The sequence below is a fragment of the Pteronotus mesoamericanus genome, unplaced genomic scaffold, assembly GCF_021234165.1.
Source record: "Pteronotus mesoamericanus isolate MK-2021 breed Mesoamerican mustached bat unplaced genomic scaffold, CSHL_Meso_final contig_203, whole genome shotgun sequence".
Taxonomy (NCBI): domain Eukaryota; kingdom Metazoa; phylum Chordata; class Mammalia; order Chiroptera; family Mormoopidae; genus Pteronotus; species Pteronotus mesoamericanus.
Window position 1 is genome coordinate 284,858 of NW_026555087.1, and position 13,843 is coordinate 298,700.

At 58.1% G+C, this 13,843-nt stretch overlaps 1 protein-coding gene across 1 annotated transcript in view; it reads right to left on the reverse strand.

Moving 5' to 3' along the window:
• The window catches only part of FARP2 (FERM, ARH/RhoGEF and pleckstrin domain protein 2), an 83,023-nt gene that overhangs the window by 29,950 nt on the left and 39,230 nt on the right, over positions 1-13,843 (reverse strand). Inside the window, exons 9-13 of the mRNA XM_054570422.1 lie at positions 9,179-9,274; positions 7,519-7,682; positions 7,108-7,176; positions 6,569-6,626; positions 4,345-4,588 (exon numbers count right to left, since the gene is read on the reverse strand). Of these exons, the coding sequence (XP_054426397.1) occupies positions 4,345-4,588; positions 6,569-6,626; positions 7,108-7,176; positions 7,519-7,682; positions 9,179-9,274 (631 nt within the window). The remainder of the gene's footprint in view (positions 1-4,344; positions 4,589-6,568; positions 6,627-7,107; positions 7,177-7,518; positions 7,683-9,178; positions 9,275-13,843) is intronic.

A 13,843-nucleotide genomic window follows, 5' to 3' on the forward strand; every position in this document is an offset into this window, starting at 1 on the left:
ACCAACCCTGGCAAAGTAAGACTCCAAGGCCTTGGGAACCGAAACTAAAATCCTTAACTTTGTAAGTGCCTGAGAAAATGTTAACACTTTTGTCTATAAAGTAATTCTTCTAGGAACGGATTTCTTTCCCTCCATGAACCAGGAGGGAATAACTGTACCGTGACGTTGTAGAAATTGGCATCAAATGTCACCTACACATCATGCATAGGGACATGGCTCACGAGCGTCCCAGGCCCTGCTGGGCGGTGCGAGCGCAGAGCCGGCCGAGAGCAGGGCCCAGACAGCTCTCACAGGGCCTCTGCGGAGTCACACGCCCCAGGTTTCAACGCTTTCAGAGGAGACCTCGGGGGCTGTTTCTCCTGCCCATCTCTCTAGCGTTACTACCATTTTAAAAACGTGTGTTCGGCGGAAAAGGGAGCCCTAACCCGACCCCACACTCCGAGGAGCCAGGTGCTCCCGGTGCACCACTCCCGCCCGGCGCGGCGCTCTCCCCAGCACGCAGCTGTGCTGTGGTCACACGCGAACACCTGTGCGCTCGCTCACGCGCAGCGCCTGGATTCAAAAGCTTAAATACAAAATGGACTTGGTAGCTAATAAAAATAAATATTCTACCTAAAGCAGGGCACATGATTAGAGGTGGGCACAGTGGGGACAACAGACTTGGCCTGTGAGGCCTGGCAGCGAGCGGACGTGCCGGACGCTGGGCAGCACCCATGCCCTGGCCAGATGCAAGGTCCTCGCTCAAGCTAAGGAGCTGCTGAGCCGAGGGGGAAACTGCCAACACCCTGCCCCTCGAACACCCACTCTCAGCGCCTGGCTGCCGACAGGGGAAGTGTGGTTTTGAGTCCACACGTCCCCAAGTCTGAACAACTACCGCCCTGCAGGTGCAAGGGGCCACCTGCCCCACGCGGTGTTGTGGCACAAGGGCTTCTCATGAGCAACAGCCGCCAGTGGGCTCAGGGCCCGGGGCCCCTCCAGTGACCCTCACCCTGGACTGTCGTGGGCGTCTGAGTATTTACTGCAAACCGCCTCCCACTGGGGTCGAGTAAGAACAAGGCCACCGCTTGAGTGACCTGCCACACACACAACAGCACGATGTGAACAGGAAACACGGTCCTTTGGGCTCCTGCGCCCTGTTCCTAAAGGGGTCCCGGGGTGGGGGGTAACAAGCCCTCAGAAGTGACAGAGAAGAGCCATGAGCAGTGACCAGAGGAGCCATGGCTGATTTTAAAATAATTTCGCCATAAAGGAAAAGCTGTAAACTTAAAAATGTTATGAACACACTGGAAAGGAAAATGTAAAAATTCACCCAGGTCTTTGTCAAAAAGCTAAACCTGGGTCTGAACACGATGCCTTCACCAGCAGGGTCCCTGTTTTCCACAAGCCACTGGCACAAAAGGGGAGCCACGAGGGTCTTCCAGCAACAGGGGCGCACGCGCGGCCAGGGCCGTGCGCCACGCAGGTGGTGCTGGGACCTTGACCTGAGCAAGTCAGATGCGAACAAGCACTTCAGACCACGGGCCAACATGAGCCTGTCCTCCCTGGTCTGTGCGACTGTCTGTGTGCGTTTACGTCTCAGACACGCACAAAACTTCAGAGGAAAGTTGCCGGCAAGCCAGGGACCCACCGAAGTTCTGCAGCTTAGCAACAGGAGGGAAGGGGGGCTCACCGGGCCCCCCGCCCCAGCCTCCTGCTCAGACACTGGTGTGGGTCCCTGAAGGAAGAAAGGACAACTCGCCGGTCAACAGCGTCCCTGGGCGGCAGCAGGTGAAGGGCTGGCCGCCCACACAGGATGCGGAGGCCCTGGATAAGCATTTCAGATGGAACGTGTTAATTGTCTTCACCATGCAGACCCCAGGTTTGCATCCTGAGGGACACAGAGGGAAAAACAAAATGTCCCGAACATGGTCCTTTGCAAGTGGCTGCTGACGTCGCCCCCCGCCGGTCAGAGCCGCACAGCCTGGCCACACAGAGGCCACCAGCCGCCGCGGGGCGACCCAGCCCCTGCGGCACACACAAGGGGGCGGAGGCTGAGGGGCCGGCCGCCGCCGCTCACCCCAGACACGGGCCCGGGGGCCAGGGTGCGGGCGAGACTGGGGGTGGGGGTAAGGCAGCCACAGCGGCGGGAGATGTATCAGTGCGCTGAGCCCGAACCCCAGGGGGACTGGACCGCGCTGAGGAAGGGAAGGACGGGCCCTCACAAGAGGCCCAGGGCCGCTCTGGGTCCCCGAGCACCCGGGGTCACGCAGGGAGCCACCCAGAGTCACAGCCTCACAAGGAGCGGAGGCCGGAGGCTTCGAGTCGCTGGAGGACTTGGGAGACGACGAACCTTTAAATGTGGTACTGCTGTCCTAGGTAAGAGTAGGAAGGATAAACAACAAAACCCCCCCCAAAACAAGACCAAATCCATGGACCTAACGCACCGAACAGCGTGCGCCCAGGGCTGGAGTGCAGGTGCTCGGGGGCCAGGCACGCGGCGGCAGTTCCCCCGCCGTCCGTGGACGGGCAGGCAGGGCGCCGTGGGCTGTGAGCGCCGTGGGCAGGGCACCGCGGGGCCTGCACGGCCACCTCGGCCCGGCTGCTCCTGCTGCCTGGGGACAGCCCGTGTCCACGACGGGCCACAGACATGGCTGGCAAGGATGTATCGCACAGCCCCTGGCCTACAAGGAACGACGCTCTTGAGGAAACAGGGGCCCTCGACATTCAGGGTCCCTGGGGTGCTTGTTCATTTGAACAAAGAGCCTGCTCTGCTAGTCTGAAGGAATGGCCCTCCAGCTCACCGGCGCGTCTGGCTCGGCTCTTTTTGTCTGCAAACACTCACAACACCCCGAGGAAGCTCCACAGGAGGAAACGGTTCAATGGCATTTGGAACCGGCCCTCTCCGAGCCCACTGCCCTAGCGCAGCGCGCTCTCTGGGTCTGGAGTCACGGATGGGGCGGCGTCTTTGGCACCGAGACAGCCGGGCAGCCCCAGGGAGCCCACTGCGAGGACGTGGATCCCTCGGGACCTCGTGCAGTGGCTGGATAAGCCAGTCAAGGCTTCCGTCCCGACAGACCTTGGCAGCCTGTGTCATCCAAAAGAGCAGCCCCGGAGGCAGAACACACACATGCTATCACGGAGAGACACGCGTCGGAACCGTGCGACATTCGAAGCGGCAGCACCAGCCGCAAGCTGGGCCACAGCGCGGGCGGGAGAAAGAAGCCGCAAGACGGATCCTCCTGCTCCCGGGGCACCAGCAGCAAACAGCCTCTATTTTAAACTTGATGCTTAAACATCATTCCAAGTAAAAAGTTCTAGTTCTGTGACATTCAAATTAGAAAAATCAATCAGGGAATTAGGAGACAGACTCCCTGGCCACGGACCCAAAACAGACGGTCTGAGCGCATGGCATGGGGGCGCGGGGTCAGCGTGCACCGGCCGGGAGTGGTCAGCACGGGCTCTTATCCACCCGCTCGCCCGGACTCACATTCTGCATACTGTTCTGCAAATCAAAAATGACTCTGCCTCCGCTGCTCTGGGCGAAGGGGCTGCAGAGAAACAGGCTGACATCCAGGGGGGCCTCAGGCGCAGAGCCCCAGGAGTCAGCGTCGGAGCTGCTGGAGTCGTCGGCCGTGGTGGGCGGGCAGCTGAGCCGCTCCAGCTGGTCGAGGACATCGGAGAACTGGAAGGCCGAGCTGGCCTCAGAGCGCACTGAGCAGGCCGGGAAGTTGGCCATGGAGCTGGCCTCGGATTGGGGGGCGGACAGGCCGAGCAGCGGGAGGCGGCCGAGGGAGCTGCTCAGGGACCGGTTGTTCCGGAGGGAGCTGCTCTCGGACGCGCTGAGCAGGCTCTGCATCAGGCTGGCCTGCGCCTTCACCTCGAAGAGCTCCGACGTGTCGGAGGGGTGCACGCTGCCAAAGCCGCTTTCTCCCCCAAACTCGAAGCCCAGCTCTACGTTCACGGGCGCTACCTCGACGGAGTACCTGGCTGGGCTGGGCTGGGCAGAGCCCGGGGGGCCACATAAGGGGGCCCGCAGGACCAAACTGCCGTACGGGCAAGAAAACGCCTCAGAGCCTCCGGCAAAGAAAGAGATGTCTGCTGGGTCGTCATCTATGAACTCCTCGGACACCTGCAGCTGGGCGTTTGTCAATGTGAAAACGGGGCCCCCCCCACTGCCCTGTGGGTCGCGCAGGTGCTCCCCCATGGGGAATGAGCCCACGGCAGGGTCTCCCTCACTGTGGTCACTTTCACGAGCAGCTCTGCGCCCCCTGCCGGTCCCCCCTGCACCCCCGTCTAAGGTGCTGCGACTCTGGCCCCCAGGACTGGTGGGGCTGCAGCTCCTCACAGCACGACCCGACCCGACACCTGGACAAGGCTGGAGCGCCGGGGGCCTAGAGGCCTGGGCCGGTCTCGCACTGGCGCCTTCCATGGCTCCGCGGCTCCTCTCTGCAGCCGGCCCCTTGGCGTGGGGATCCTGGGGCTCCGCCAGGGCGTCCGTGACGTTAGGCCAGCCAGGGGGGACCGTGGGGGAGGCTGGGGCCGAGAAGAAGGAGGCATGTGTTGACGATGGGGACACGGAAGTCCTCAAGCCCTCGGTGAATGACATGCTCTGGGGATCAAAATTAAGAAAAGAAATAAGGACGTCATTTTACGAATCACCACGGGAAAGCAGCAGAGCTAACTGGGCCCAAATCAGCAAGCCCTCCATTCCCACCCCACTTCCCCAGCGAGGGCCTTGAGCAGATTTTCCCTCCGCCAGGCCTGCCACGCAGACAGGACCCCCGGAGGGCCAGGGGCTCCTGTTCCTAGCCCCAGATCCTGCCGCTTGGCTCCCTGTGGAAGCAGGACTCTGCAGCACGGAAACGCCCCTGGGGTCTGCCGCTTCCCCGAGGGCTCGAGGAGGTGGGCCAGCCGCTGCGCTAACGCGGCCCCACGGCAGAGCGCAGAGGGGAGAGGCGGTGACTGGCCCTGCACTCCCATTTCAGAGCGACCCCACGGGGGTGCGGCGCGCAGGAGGGTCACGCAAGCAACGAGGTTCCCCGGAGCCCAGGGCGACCCGGAAGAGCCGGAGCAGCCCCAGGGTGAGGGGCTGAGGGCAGTGGCCAGAGACACCAGGCAGCCCGGCCGAGCCGACTGCTGCCCTGCCCCCTGGATGCGGAGCGAGCCCCCAGGCCTGTGCCCCCAGGACACCCCACACCACGTGCGCGCACAGCAGGAGGGTGCCGGACAGCAGGAGACCAGACGGCAGGGAGTGACAGGGCAGGACTCTCGGGGAGGCGGGCGTGACAGCGGAAGGAACAGCAACTAAGGAAGCTTTTAGGGACAGAATAGCAGCTCGCAGCCCCCGAGACCAATCTGTTTCAAATGTTCATAAACGTCACTTTTTCTTACTCAACCACATTCAACATTCTCCTGTGGCTTTTAAAAGACAGCATCAGAGAACCAAAAGCATGTATCTACTTTTTAGACTCACGCTACTCATAAATTTGAACTCTGTTGAAGAAATAAAAAATTATTTTAATTACAACTGACTTAACAGTGAATTCCTAAACACAAAACATACCTAGGAGAGCTAGAGAATGTTTTCATTTAAAAAACTAAAAACAAAGTTTGGGACACATGAGCTTTAGCGCATGAGGTCCAAGCGCAGCTTCTGGAGATGCTGCAAGAGGGGACGTGACACCCCACCAACCAAGGCGAACGCTGGGCAGGAATCAAAAGTTGTGAGGATGGAGCCGCACAGTTGCACGAGCGAAGTCATGCGCTCCCACGAGAAGAAAAAGACTCTCCCTAAAAGCACGCCGGCCGGGGAAGGTCAACATGACACCGGACGAGGCCACTGGGAGGGGACACTGGCGGCCAGGGTGCCAGCCACCGTGGCCAGATGCTTTCTATGCGCTGGGCGTGTGCCTGCATGTGTTTTGGTTTCAGTATAGTTGTAATCATGCCAAACACAAAGAGATATAAATTTATTTCCTGTTTTTCAGCCTTAAATAGCAAAAACATCCATCCCATTAAGGGAATCAGCTCAATTAGGTAAATTGCTTCCCTAACCAGGCGTTGGACAGGTGAGGCTTTTACAAAGGTGACAGCCCCACGCTGTTGCCCTCCCGGCAGCGAGCAGCCGCGAGGCTGATGGAGGAGAAGGGCAGAGCGGAGAGCAGAGAGAAGGCGGAGGCCGCTGGGCGCAGGGACGGGAGCAGCCCCCGCTTGGCCCCGCCGGCCTCCCTCCTCCCGCGGCCACGTGCCTTCCTCCATCCAAACGAGAGCCACGCGCCGCAGGCTGCTCGCGCCCTGCCAGTTTCACTTAGCCTCACATTCTGCGCGTGTCCCGGGTCACGCTGCTCTCCGAGCACCGCCACACAGACACACAGCGCTGTGCCGGCGTCGTGGTAACCGGGCGACGCTGTCTCCGCACCCAGAGCCTTCTCCTCGCTCAGCACTCGCCTGCGTGAGCACAGTGCTGGGCCTGGATCGGCTGTGTACGTGACACGGCTCATTTTAGGACTCTTGATGCAGCGTTGCCAGGGCACTTCCTGAAGGAGTGCAGGGGACGGACGCGGTGTCTGTATGACCAGGACGGACTCACCTGCTTCGGCAAGTCTGCAGTCAGAGCGCGGCTGGGCATCCGCATCCGGCTGTGTCTTCTGCGAACAGAGAACAAGCGGTGAGCCCCCTCTGATCCTGCACCCCGAGGAAGAGCTCACGCAGAAACACGGCTGAGGCTCCAACAGAGGCATCTAACTAGGAATGGGCAGGGGAACGAAAAACAAGAACAGAAAATAAAAAATATATGCCCTAGGAGAGGTAAAAGCGTCCTCTCACACTAAAGGAAAAATTCCACATGCCAAGAGACAGGTGAAGGTTCAGGTCCAAAGTTGACCAAACTGTGTGAAATCATATACACTGAGCTACACGCACTGGAAACTAAAATACCATACCCGTGTAGAGTGATTGTGTAAAGATATTACAAATCCATTATTATCTCAAAAAGTAAAAGAAAAACAACTCAAGTGTCAAAATACACAATGATGTATTTGAAATGACTTCTATTCAAATAAAGGTTGAAACAGATAAAATATTAATGTTGAAAGCATGCTCCTGACCTCTGAAGACTCCAGAGCTCACCTCTCATACGGGGTTCTCCTCATCGCAGCATCTCTGACATAGTCCACGAGCTGTTTCTGGGTTCTTCCACTGCGGACGAAGGTTCAGATGTTGAAGGAAAGAATCGACAGTCATTCGTGGCATTAATTTTTCACGCAGGCAAAAGGCAGTAAGGCTTGCACATCCTTCCTCAGACACCTGTATGCACATTTTAAAGCTGTGCTCTGTAGTAAGCATCACCGATTCTCTAAACAAAGCTTTTATTAAGTCAATTTTTTTCACTATTTTATTTGCTACGCTTTCTCCAGTTTGACAGTAGTTGCCTCCTGCATGCAAGTCTCTGAAACATCTTAAACAGTTTCCTTGACTAGTGGTATTTCTGCTCCCAGCTGGACCAAGCAACCCAGGCCCCAGAGGGCGGTGCGACCCCACCTGTATCGGAAGGAGGAGCCCCGGGTGAAGAAGACGGCTTTTGCTTTCGGCTTCGGTTGATCGAAGAGCCTGAAAAAGGTGTGATACTCCACACAAATCTTCCAGAAGTTCTTACATTCATCTCTACTACCCAACAAGAATTCCAGTGTGTCCTGGTAAGGTCCCTAGAAACAAATACAAAGGTTCAAGTAACTAATTCAAGCACAGAACTTAGGAAGCAGTTAACATAACAAGCTATTTTGAAGTTAAAAATTAGGAAGACCTTTCCCCTGAAAACTGTAGGTAAAGACTTTTGGTTCCGTTTCCATTGAAGAGAAGACAGACACAGCACAGACACGCATACTCTCTGCTCATGCACACCGTCCTCAGAGCACTGGGGCGCAGACCCTGGGGTGCGTCCTCGAACCTCCCCGCAGAGAGACCAGGGTGCTGTCCACGCGGTCGGCACCTGCGTCTGTTGTCACGGCACCGTTTTCCCGGGAGCTGCCTGGGGGGGGGGTGCCTGGGACTACCCAGGCGTGCGGTTTTGCAGGCTCACAAAGACCACTGGAAAGAGGCTTCCGTGTCGCCCCTCAGAGCTATTCCCGGAAATGCGCCTTGGAATGCCTGTCAGTTACCACGTTGCTGCCCAGAGACTCCACCACCTCGACTCCAGGATTAGCCTTAGGGATCGAGGTGCCTGAGGACATAACATTATGCTTTTCCAATGAATAGCTGCTATGGTATCTGGAGCCATAATTCGATTCTTCCTTAGTTTTTTCAGAGTGATTGCCAGAAAAATTTTTTTTGTAACTTACAGAGAAAACAAGCAACCTTTTGCTTGCATTTTGTCTGTCTTTGGCGTTTCTTATACTTCCTTTCAACTACAGAAGAGAGATCCGGATCGTGAACACGCAGGCGCCCGCTCAGAGGACAGCACGGCCGGGCGGGACAAAGCCCTTGCCCTGGAGGAGCCTGCAGAGCCTCCTCCGGACCGCCCCCTCCAGGCCCTGCAACGGCCCCGGGGCGGTTCACAGCCTCCCCCCCCCCCGCACAGGTGCTCAGCTCACCTGCTTCCCATCTGTCTCCTCCTTCCCTCACCCACTGCAAATGTAGCAACTTGGACATATCTGGACAGTCTGAAGTGTTGAATTTTTGCCAACCAGATTGTATAGACATTTTACTTATTTTTTCCATTTTTACTCATTTCAGTAAACAAATATGCAATTATTACTTTACTGGCTGATAATCTCAAGAAAAAGGAACATTTATTTTCTGAAAATCAAGGCTCTTCTGATTAGAGCTATGAAAGGGTTGATTTCAGAGCCGCAGATGCCTGAGGACGTGGGGACCCCCCCCACTCCAGATGGAGCCCCCGGGCACTGGTTGCAGCCCCCACTCTGTAGTCCAGCTCAAAGAGGCTGTAACCACCAGCCTCTCGGCAGCCCTGCACCTGGCAGACGGGCACATTCCCAGGCCGCCCCAGCCCTGCCGGACCTTGCCCCCCACGCTGTGCCCTCACCGGAGAACTGCTGTGCAGGCTGTGGGGAGCCCTGCCCCGGCAGGACCCTGCCCTTAAATTCAGGTGTGCATCACGCTGGCGTGACTTAGGGACTACGTAACCCACAGTCCCAGCAGAACACAGCCGCTCACAACTTCGCAGCGGCTCTGGGTCACTTACGTGGACCTCTGGGTGGAGCTTGATGAGGAATCTTTTCCTCTTGAAGCTGAGCTTCCGGACCCTGGACCAGTTGAAGGTGTTGATCTTGGTGGTGCACTGAAATCCAAGAGAGGGACACGCGCGTCACCCAGACTCAGGCTCCCAGGAGCCCTCAGGAGAGGGGTGGTTGGGTGCGTCCTTGCCAGACAGCACAGCAACGCACATGGTATTTTACCGCACTTGGAATGACTCCGAATTAAAATGTTAGTACCACAGCCTAATGTGTGTGTTTTGGAAAGACAACTTGATTTCTCTGATAAGGCTTTATTACAAGTTATTTTTTACTAACGTTAATATTAACACTTCTGAAGCTCACCCTGCAAAAAGCTCAAGGGTCACAAGGGGCAATGGTGGAGGCCGGGCAGGGGAGCTCCCCAGGAGCGGGGGAGGCCAGCATGGGCCCTGGCGCCCGCCGCGCCGCCCACCGAGGGCGGGGACCCGGCCCCTCAGCACTACCTCCCACCCGGCAGACCTGTGGTCTCCCAGGGCAGAGCAGGCAAAGTAGAAAACGAGCCTGGAATGTTCTGTTGTGCAAGAAAGTAAACACGTGCTCAAAAATGTGGGGACATGTGACAAGGACACAGGGGCCTGCGTGAAGGATGCCCGTGACCAAGCGTGGGATGTAAAAATCAAAATAAATAATGGCAAAAACTAAGAAGTATCAGATTGTAACCTGGATTTTTATAATTTGAATTTAATGCGACTGTAACACAGATCCGTAAGTCCACAGTAACATCAAGAAAATAAATGGAAAGGGGGATTCACAAAGGCACCCTGAGCTGCCCCCAGGGTAAGTGACCTGCTGGCAGGCGGGGGGAGGGCTCCATGCGCGGCCCCCGCAGGGCGCTCCCTGATCACCAGGGGCAAACCCATCTGACCCCCGATCGACGTTGACACCGTGGGCAGCAGGACAGGCAGACACCCTGGGACAGGCGGGCCCCGCCGGCCACAGCACAGGCCGCACCAGGCACGCCAGGCGCCTGCGATCCGCCTGCCGGGAAGCTGAGCCTCGGGCAGGTCCCAGACCAGCCCGCAGGATGGCCACTCTAGCCCACAAAACGACCAAAACATCAAGGTCGTGAGGCGCAGGGAAAGCAGCAGAAAGTCCCCGACTGAAGGGACGGGACAGGCGGAGCGACTGCACGGTGCTGACCTCAGACTGGACCTTCTGCAGCACGCGCGACGGGGCCGCGGCGAAGTCTGGACGGGGGTGAGGGGCCTGGCACGGTGGAGCTCCTTGTACCACCACAGCTGTACCTTCCCTGTGAGCCTGCAATGGTTTCCCCATGAAACACCTGGACGTACACAGTCCTTTCCTGACGTTTGCTGCTCCTGACCGGCGTGGCCTCTTACGCTCTCCTGCACATCTGAGGCGGGGAGGGCAAGGTGGGAAGGTTTTCCTCTTGGGGAGGCCGAGAGGGCCCTCAGCCCGGGGACGGGGAGGCGCTGACACGCAGTGCAGCGTGGGCCGCCTGCGATGCCAGGGCAGGAGCCTGGGCACACAGGGCACCCTGCTGACCCCGCCTCCGCGGGCCGTCCAGAAGGACGGGCAGACGGGAAGCGGATCGGAGGTGGCCAGGGTGAGGGGCGATTCAAACGTCCTGGCGTTCGGAGAGGTGATGGTCACACAGGGATGTAAACGGGCTAAAAAGGACTGTGCCCTTTCAAGTGGCAGATGTTATGGTGTGTGAATTCCATCTCAATTTAAAAGATCCTTGATTTAAGAGATGTCCTCAAAACTAAGACATACATGCCCGGGTCCAAATGAGACCTGAAGCTTCCTAGCCCCCAAAATATGGCCCAAAGGCTAAATTACTCTAATTTCTAGTCAAGATAAAATACTGGAGGATTTTCAAAGATGTTCTCAAAATATAGAAAACAAAACGACCCAAACACAAAGCAGCAGCGACGAGAACCATTTTCAGCTTCGAGACGGCCTTTCCACGTTCTCTTTTGCTCCAGATGAACAGCTGTGCAGGTGCCTGCCGTCTGGAGTTCGCACCTCGGTTCCGAGCCTCTTCCCAGCAGAAGCCCAGCATAGTCCTCCGCGCGGCTCCCGGCGCCTCCCCGCACGCCGGGCAGGACCTGGGTGCTGCAGGGCGGGCGACCCCGCACCTTCCCTCCCACCAGTCATGCTCTTGCACCCCTGCTGCTGCGTGCAGCCTTCCTTGCCGCCGTCTCTCAAACCTGCTGACTCCTCAACACTGTGACCCCCACTCCTGCGTCCCTGGGACTGCTTCCTGCTCCCACCTCAGCGATGCGAGGTTTTGACTTTAGTGAGGCTTTCCAGAAAACGTAAACAGTAACTAGGTGAGTAAGGTTCCAGTTCCAAAGCACAGAGAGGGAGTCCACGGTGGTGCAGTCTGCCGGCCAGCGCCTCCTGCAGCCGCCGGCCCCTCCCCCGAGGCCTCCGGCTTTCTCTGAGTGGGACGAGCAGGGTGCGGGCGGGGGCTGCCCCGTCTCTTCCCCGTAAGCAAACCGCACACAGTTTCGAGTCTTTTCTCCACGCAGCAACCCGCCTCGGCAGCTGCGCCCCGAGTCAGGCCACAGAGCTTCCGCGCCGTGCGCAGCGGCCCACGTCCCAGGGCTGCGCTGGGGTTGCCGCAGCGGCAACGGCATGTCATGGCACAGGCGTCTGCATGTGCGGTGAGGGGTCCGGTGCCGAGGCGGCACGGCGACGGACACGTGTGTGCGCCGCGCCGATGGGCGAGGTGCGGTGTCCTCTGCGGACGGTGTGGGTTTTGCTTCTTTTGTGTTTCTTTTCTCCAGCCCTGGCACTGCTTCTGCCTCTTCCCAGTTTCTCTGTCCCAGCAACTTGGTATCGGTCCTTCCAGGGAGAGGCCACGGGGCCACGCGGTGTTCAGAAGGGCCCAGGGTGCCGAGGTGTGAGTGTGGGGGGCGCACGGGCTCGGCTTTGTCACCGGGCCTGGTCTGGGCACTCGGAGGAGGGACCGGATGTCCGAGTGGTCTCAGGTGTCTCAGTGGATGGCTCATTAGAGAAAAGCTGGCGACTACACAAGGGACGAACTGGAGACACTGGATCAAGAGTCACAGCCCCAGGGAGGCCTGACGGTGCCTCAGGCGAGACCCTCGGAAGGACATGCTGTCACCTGGGGGGTGGTCGAGCGGGGGGGCCACCTGAATGCAGTCACAGAACGACTGACAAACAACAAACAAGGACCAGTCCCCTGGAAACAAAACGGGGCCGCGCTCTTCAACACCAGCAACGTCACAAAACGGAGAAAAGAGACACACACCACAGCCCGTCGATGGCTGAGACAGAAACAAAACAGGGAAAGGCACGTAGGCAATCGTCATGTTAAGACGGAAAATGCTTAAATCGCTGCTCTGTAAATCCGGTCATCGAACTACTAAGGTGGCTGGTGACAAGGAGCTGGGTGTTATCACACAGCCGCTTTGCGGGCACACTGCATCTTTTTTCACTTTTTAAAAAACTGATTCTAGAGAGAGAGGGAGGGAGGGAGAATGAGAGAGAAAGAAACATCCATGTGAGAGAGAAACATCGATCAGTTGCCTCTTGCAGGAGCCCTGACCGGGGACCGAAGCTGCAGCCCAGGCCTGTGCCCTGCCCGGGAATCGAACCAGCGGCCTTTCGGTTTGTGGGTCGATGCCCCACCCACTGAGCCCCACTTGTCAGGGTGCCCGCAGCCACATTTAGGCCACGGTCTCCCTCCCTGTCAGTGTGACGCGGCACCTCTACTTCTGAGCTGCCGCCGGAGAGGAAGAGGCTGCCCGGCTCCGATCTGGGGCTGCAGTGCCCTCAGACAGGCGGATGGATGAGGCCGGGGTTCCGCCGTCGGCCCGGCCCGCCTCCGGCAGCTGAGCGGTGCCCTCGCCCAACCCTGGGCCACACTGGCCCGCTCCCGGCTGCCCCTCCGCAGGCTGTTGGATTCTCGTCTTTTCCACACGTCTTCCATTTCCCAGCTTCCAGAATTTTGCTGACATGCCTCATCTTCTGTGGTGTCCTTTTCCAGTCTTTGTTCTTACTGATTTAAACTTAAAAAGAAAACAAGTTCCTTCTCTGTCACTCTGGTGGGGGTTTGAGGGAGCAAACTCGACAAGCTCTCTTAGCTCTGGAGTCTCCAGGCCTTCGCTTTTCCACTGTCCTCTGGTTAGAAATGAGAAGCGACGGCAGCTGGGTTTGCATGGCTGCCTGACTGGATTCTGCGCTGTCGGGACAGCGACCAGGGCGAGCAGGGGCAGGGCCCAGGCGCCCCAGGGGGTGGGTGTGGCGGCTGACAGCTCTGGTGTGACCTTTACTGTTCTCCTTACAGCCAGTGCAGCAGGCGACACAATCACTATTCTACATTCAAAACGACCTTCCCTTGGGAGGGACAGCGAGGTGATGGAGAAACGGGGCGCGGGCTCCTGAGAGGGGACCGCAGCCAGCGGCAGGGACAGGACTAGGGAGCTGCCCCCGGACTCCGATACGCGAAGGGCCCGCGTCTCCAGCTGGGGCCTAGGACACATAACCCCAAACAGAACTCAGCGGCCATTTACGTAGCTATTTATCCAAACACAACTGACAGAGAAGTCCCATAAGGCTCCATGTGACACTTTGCCGTATTTTCTAGGGAGCCCTGTCTCCCCTCCCCCAGACGCACA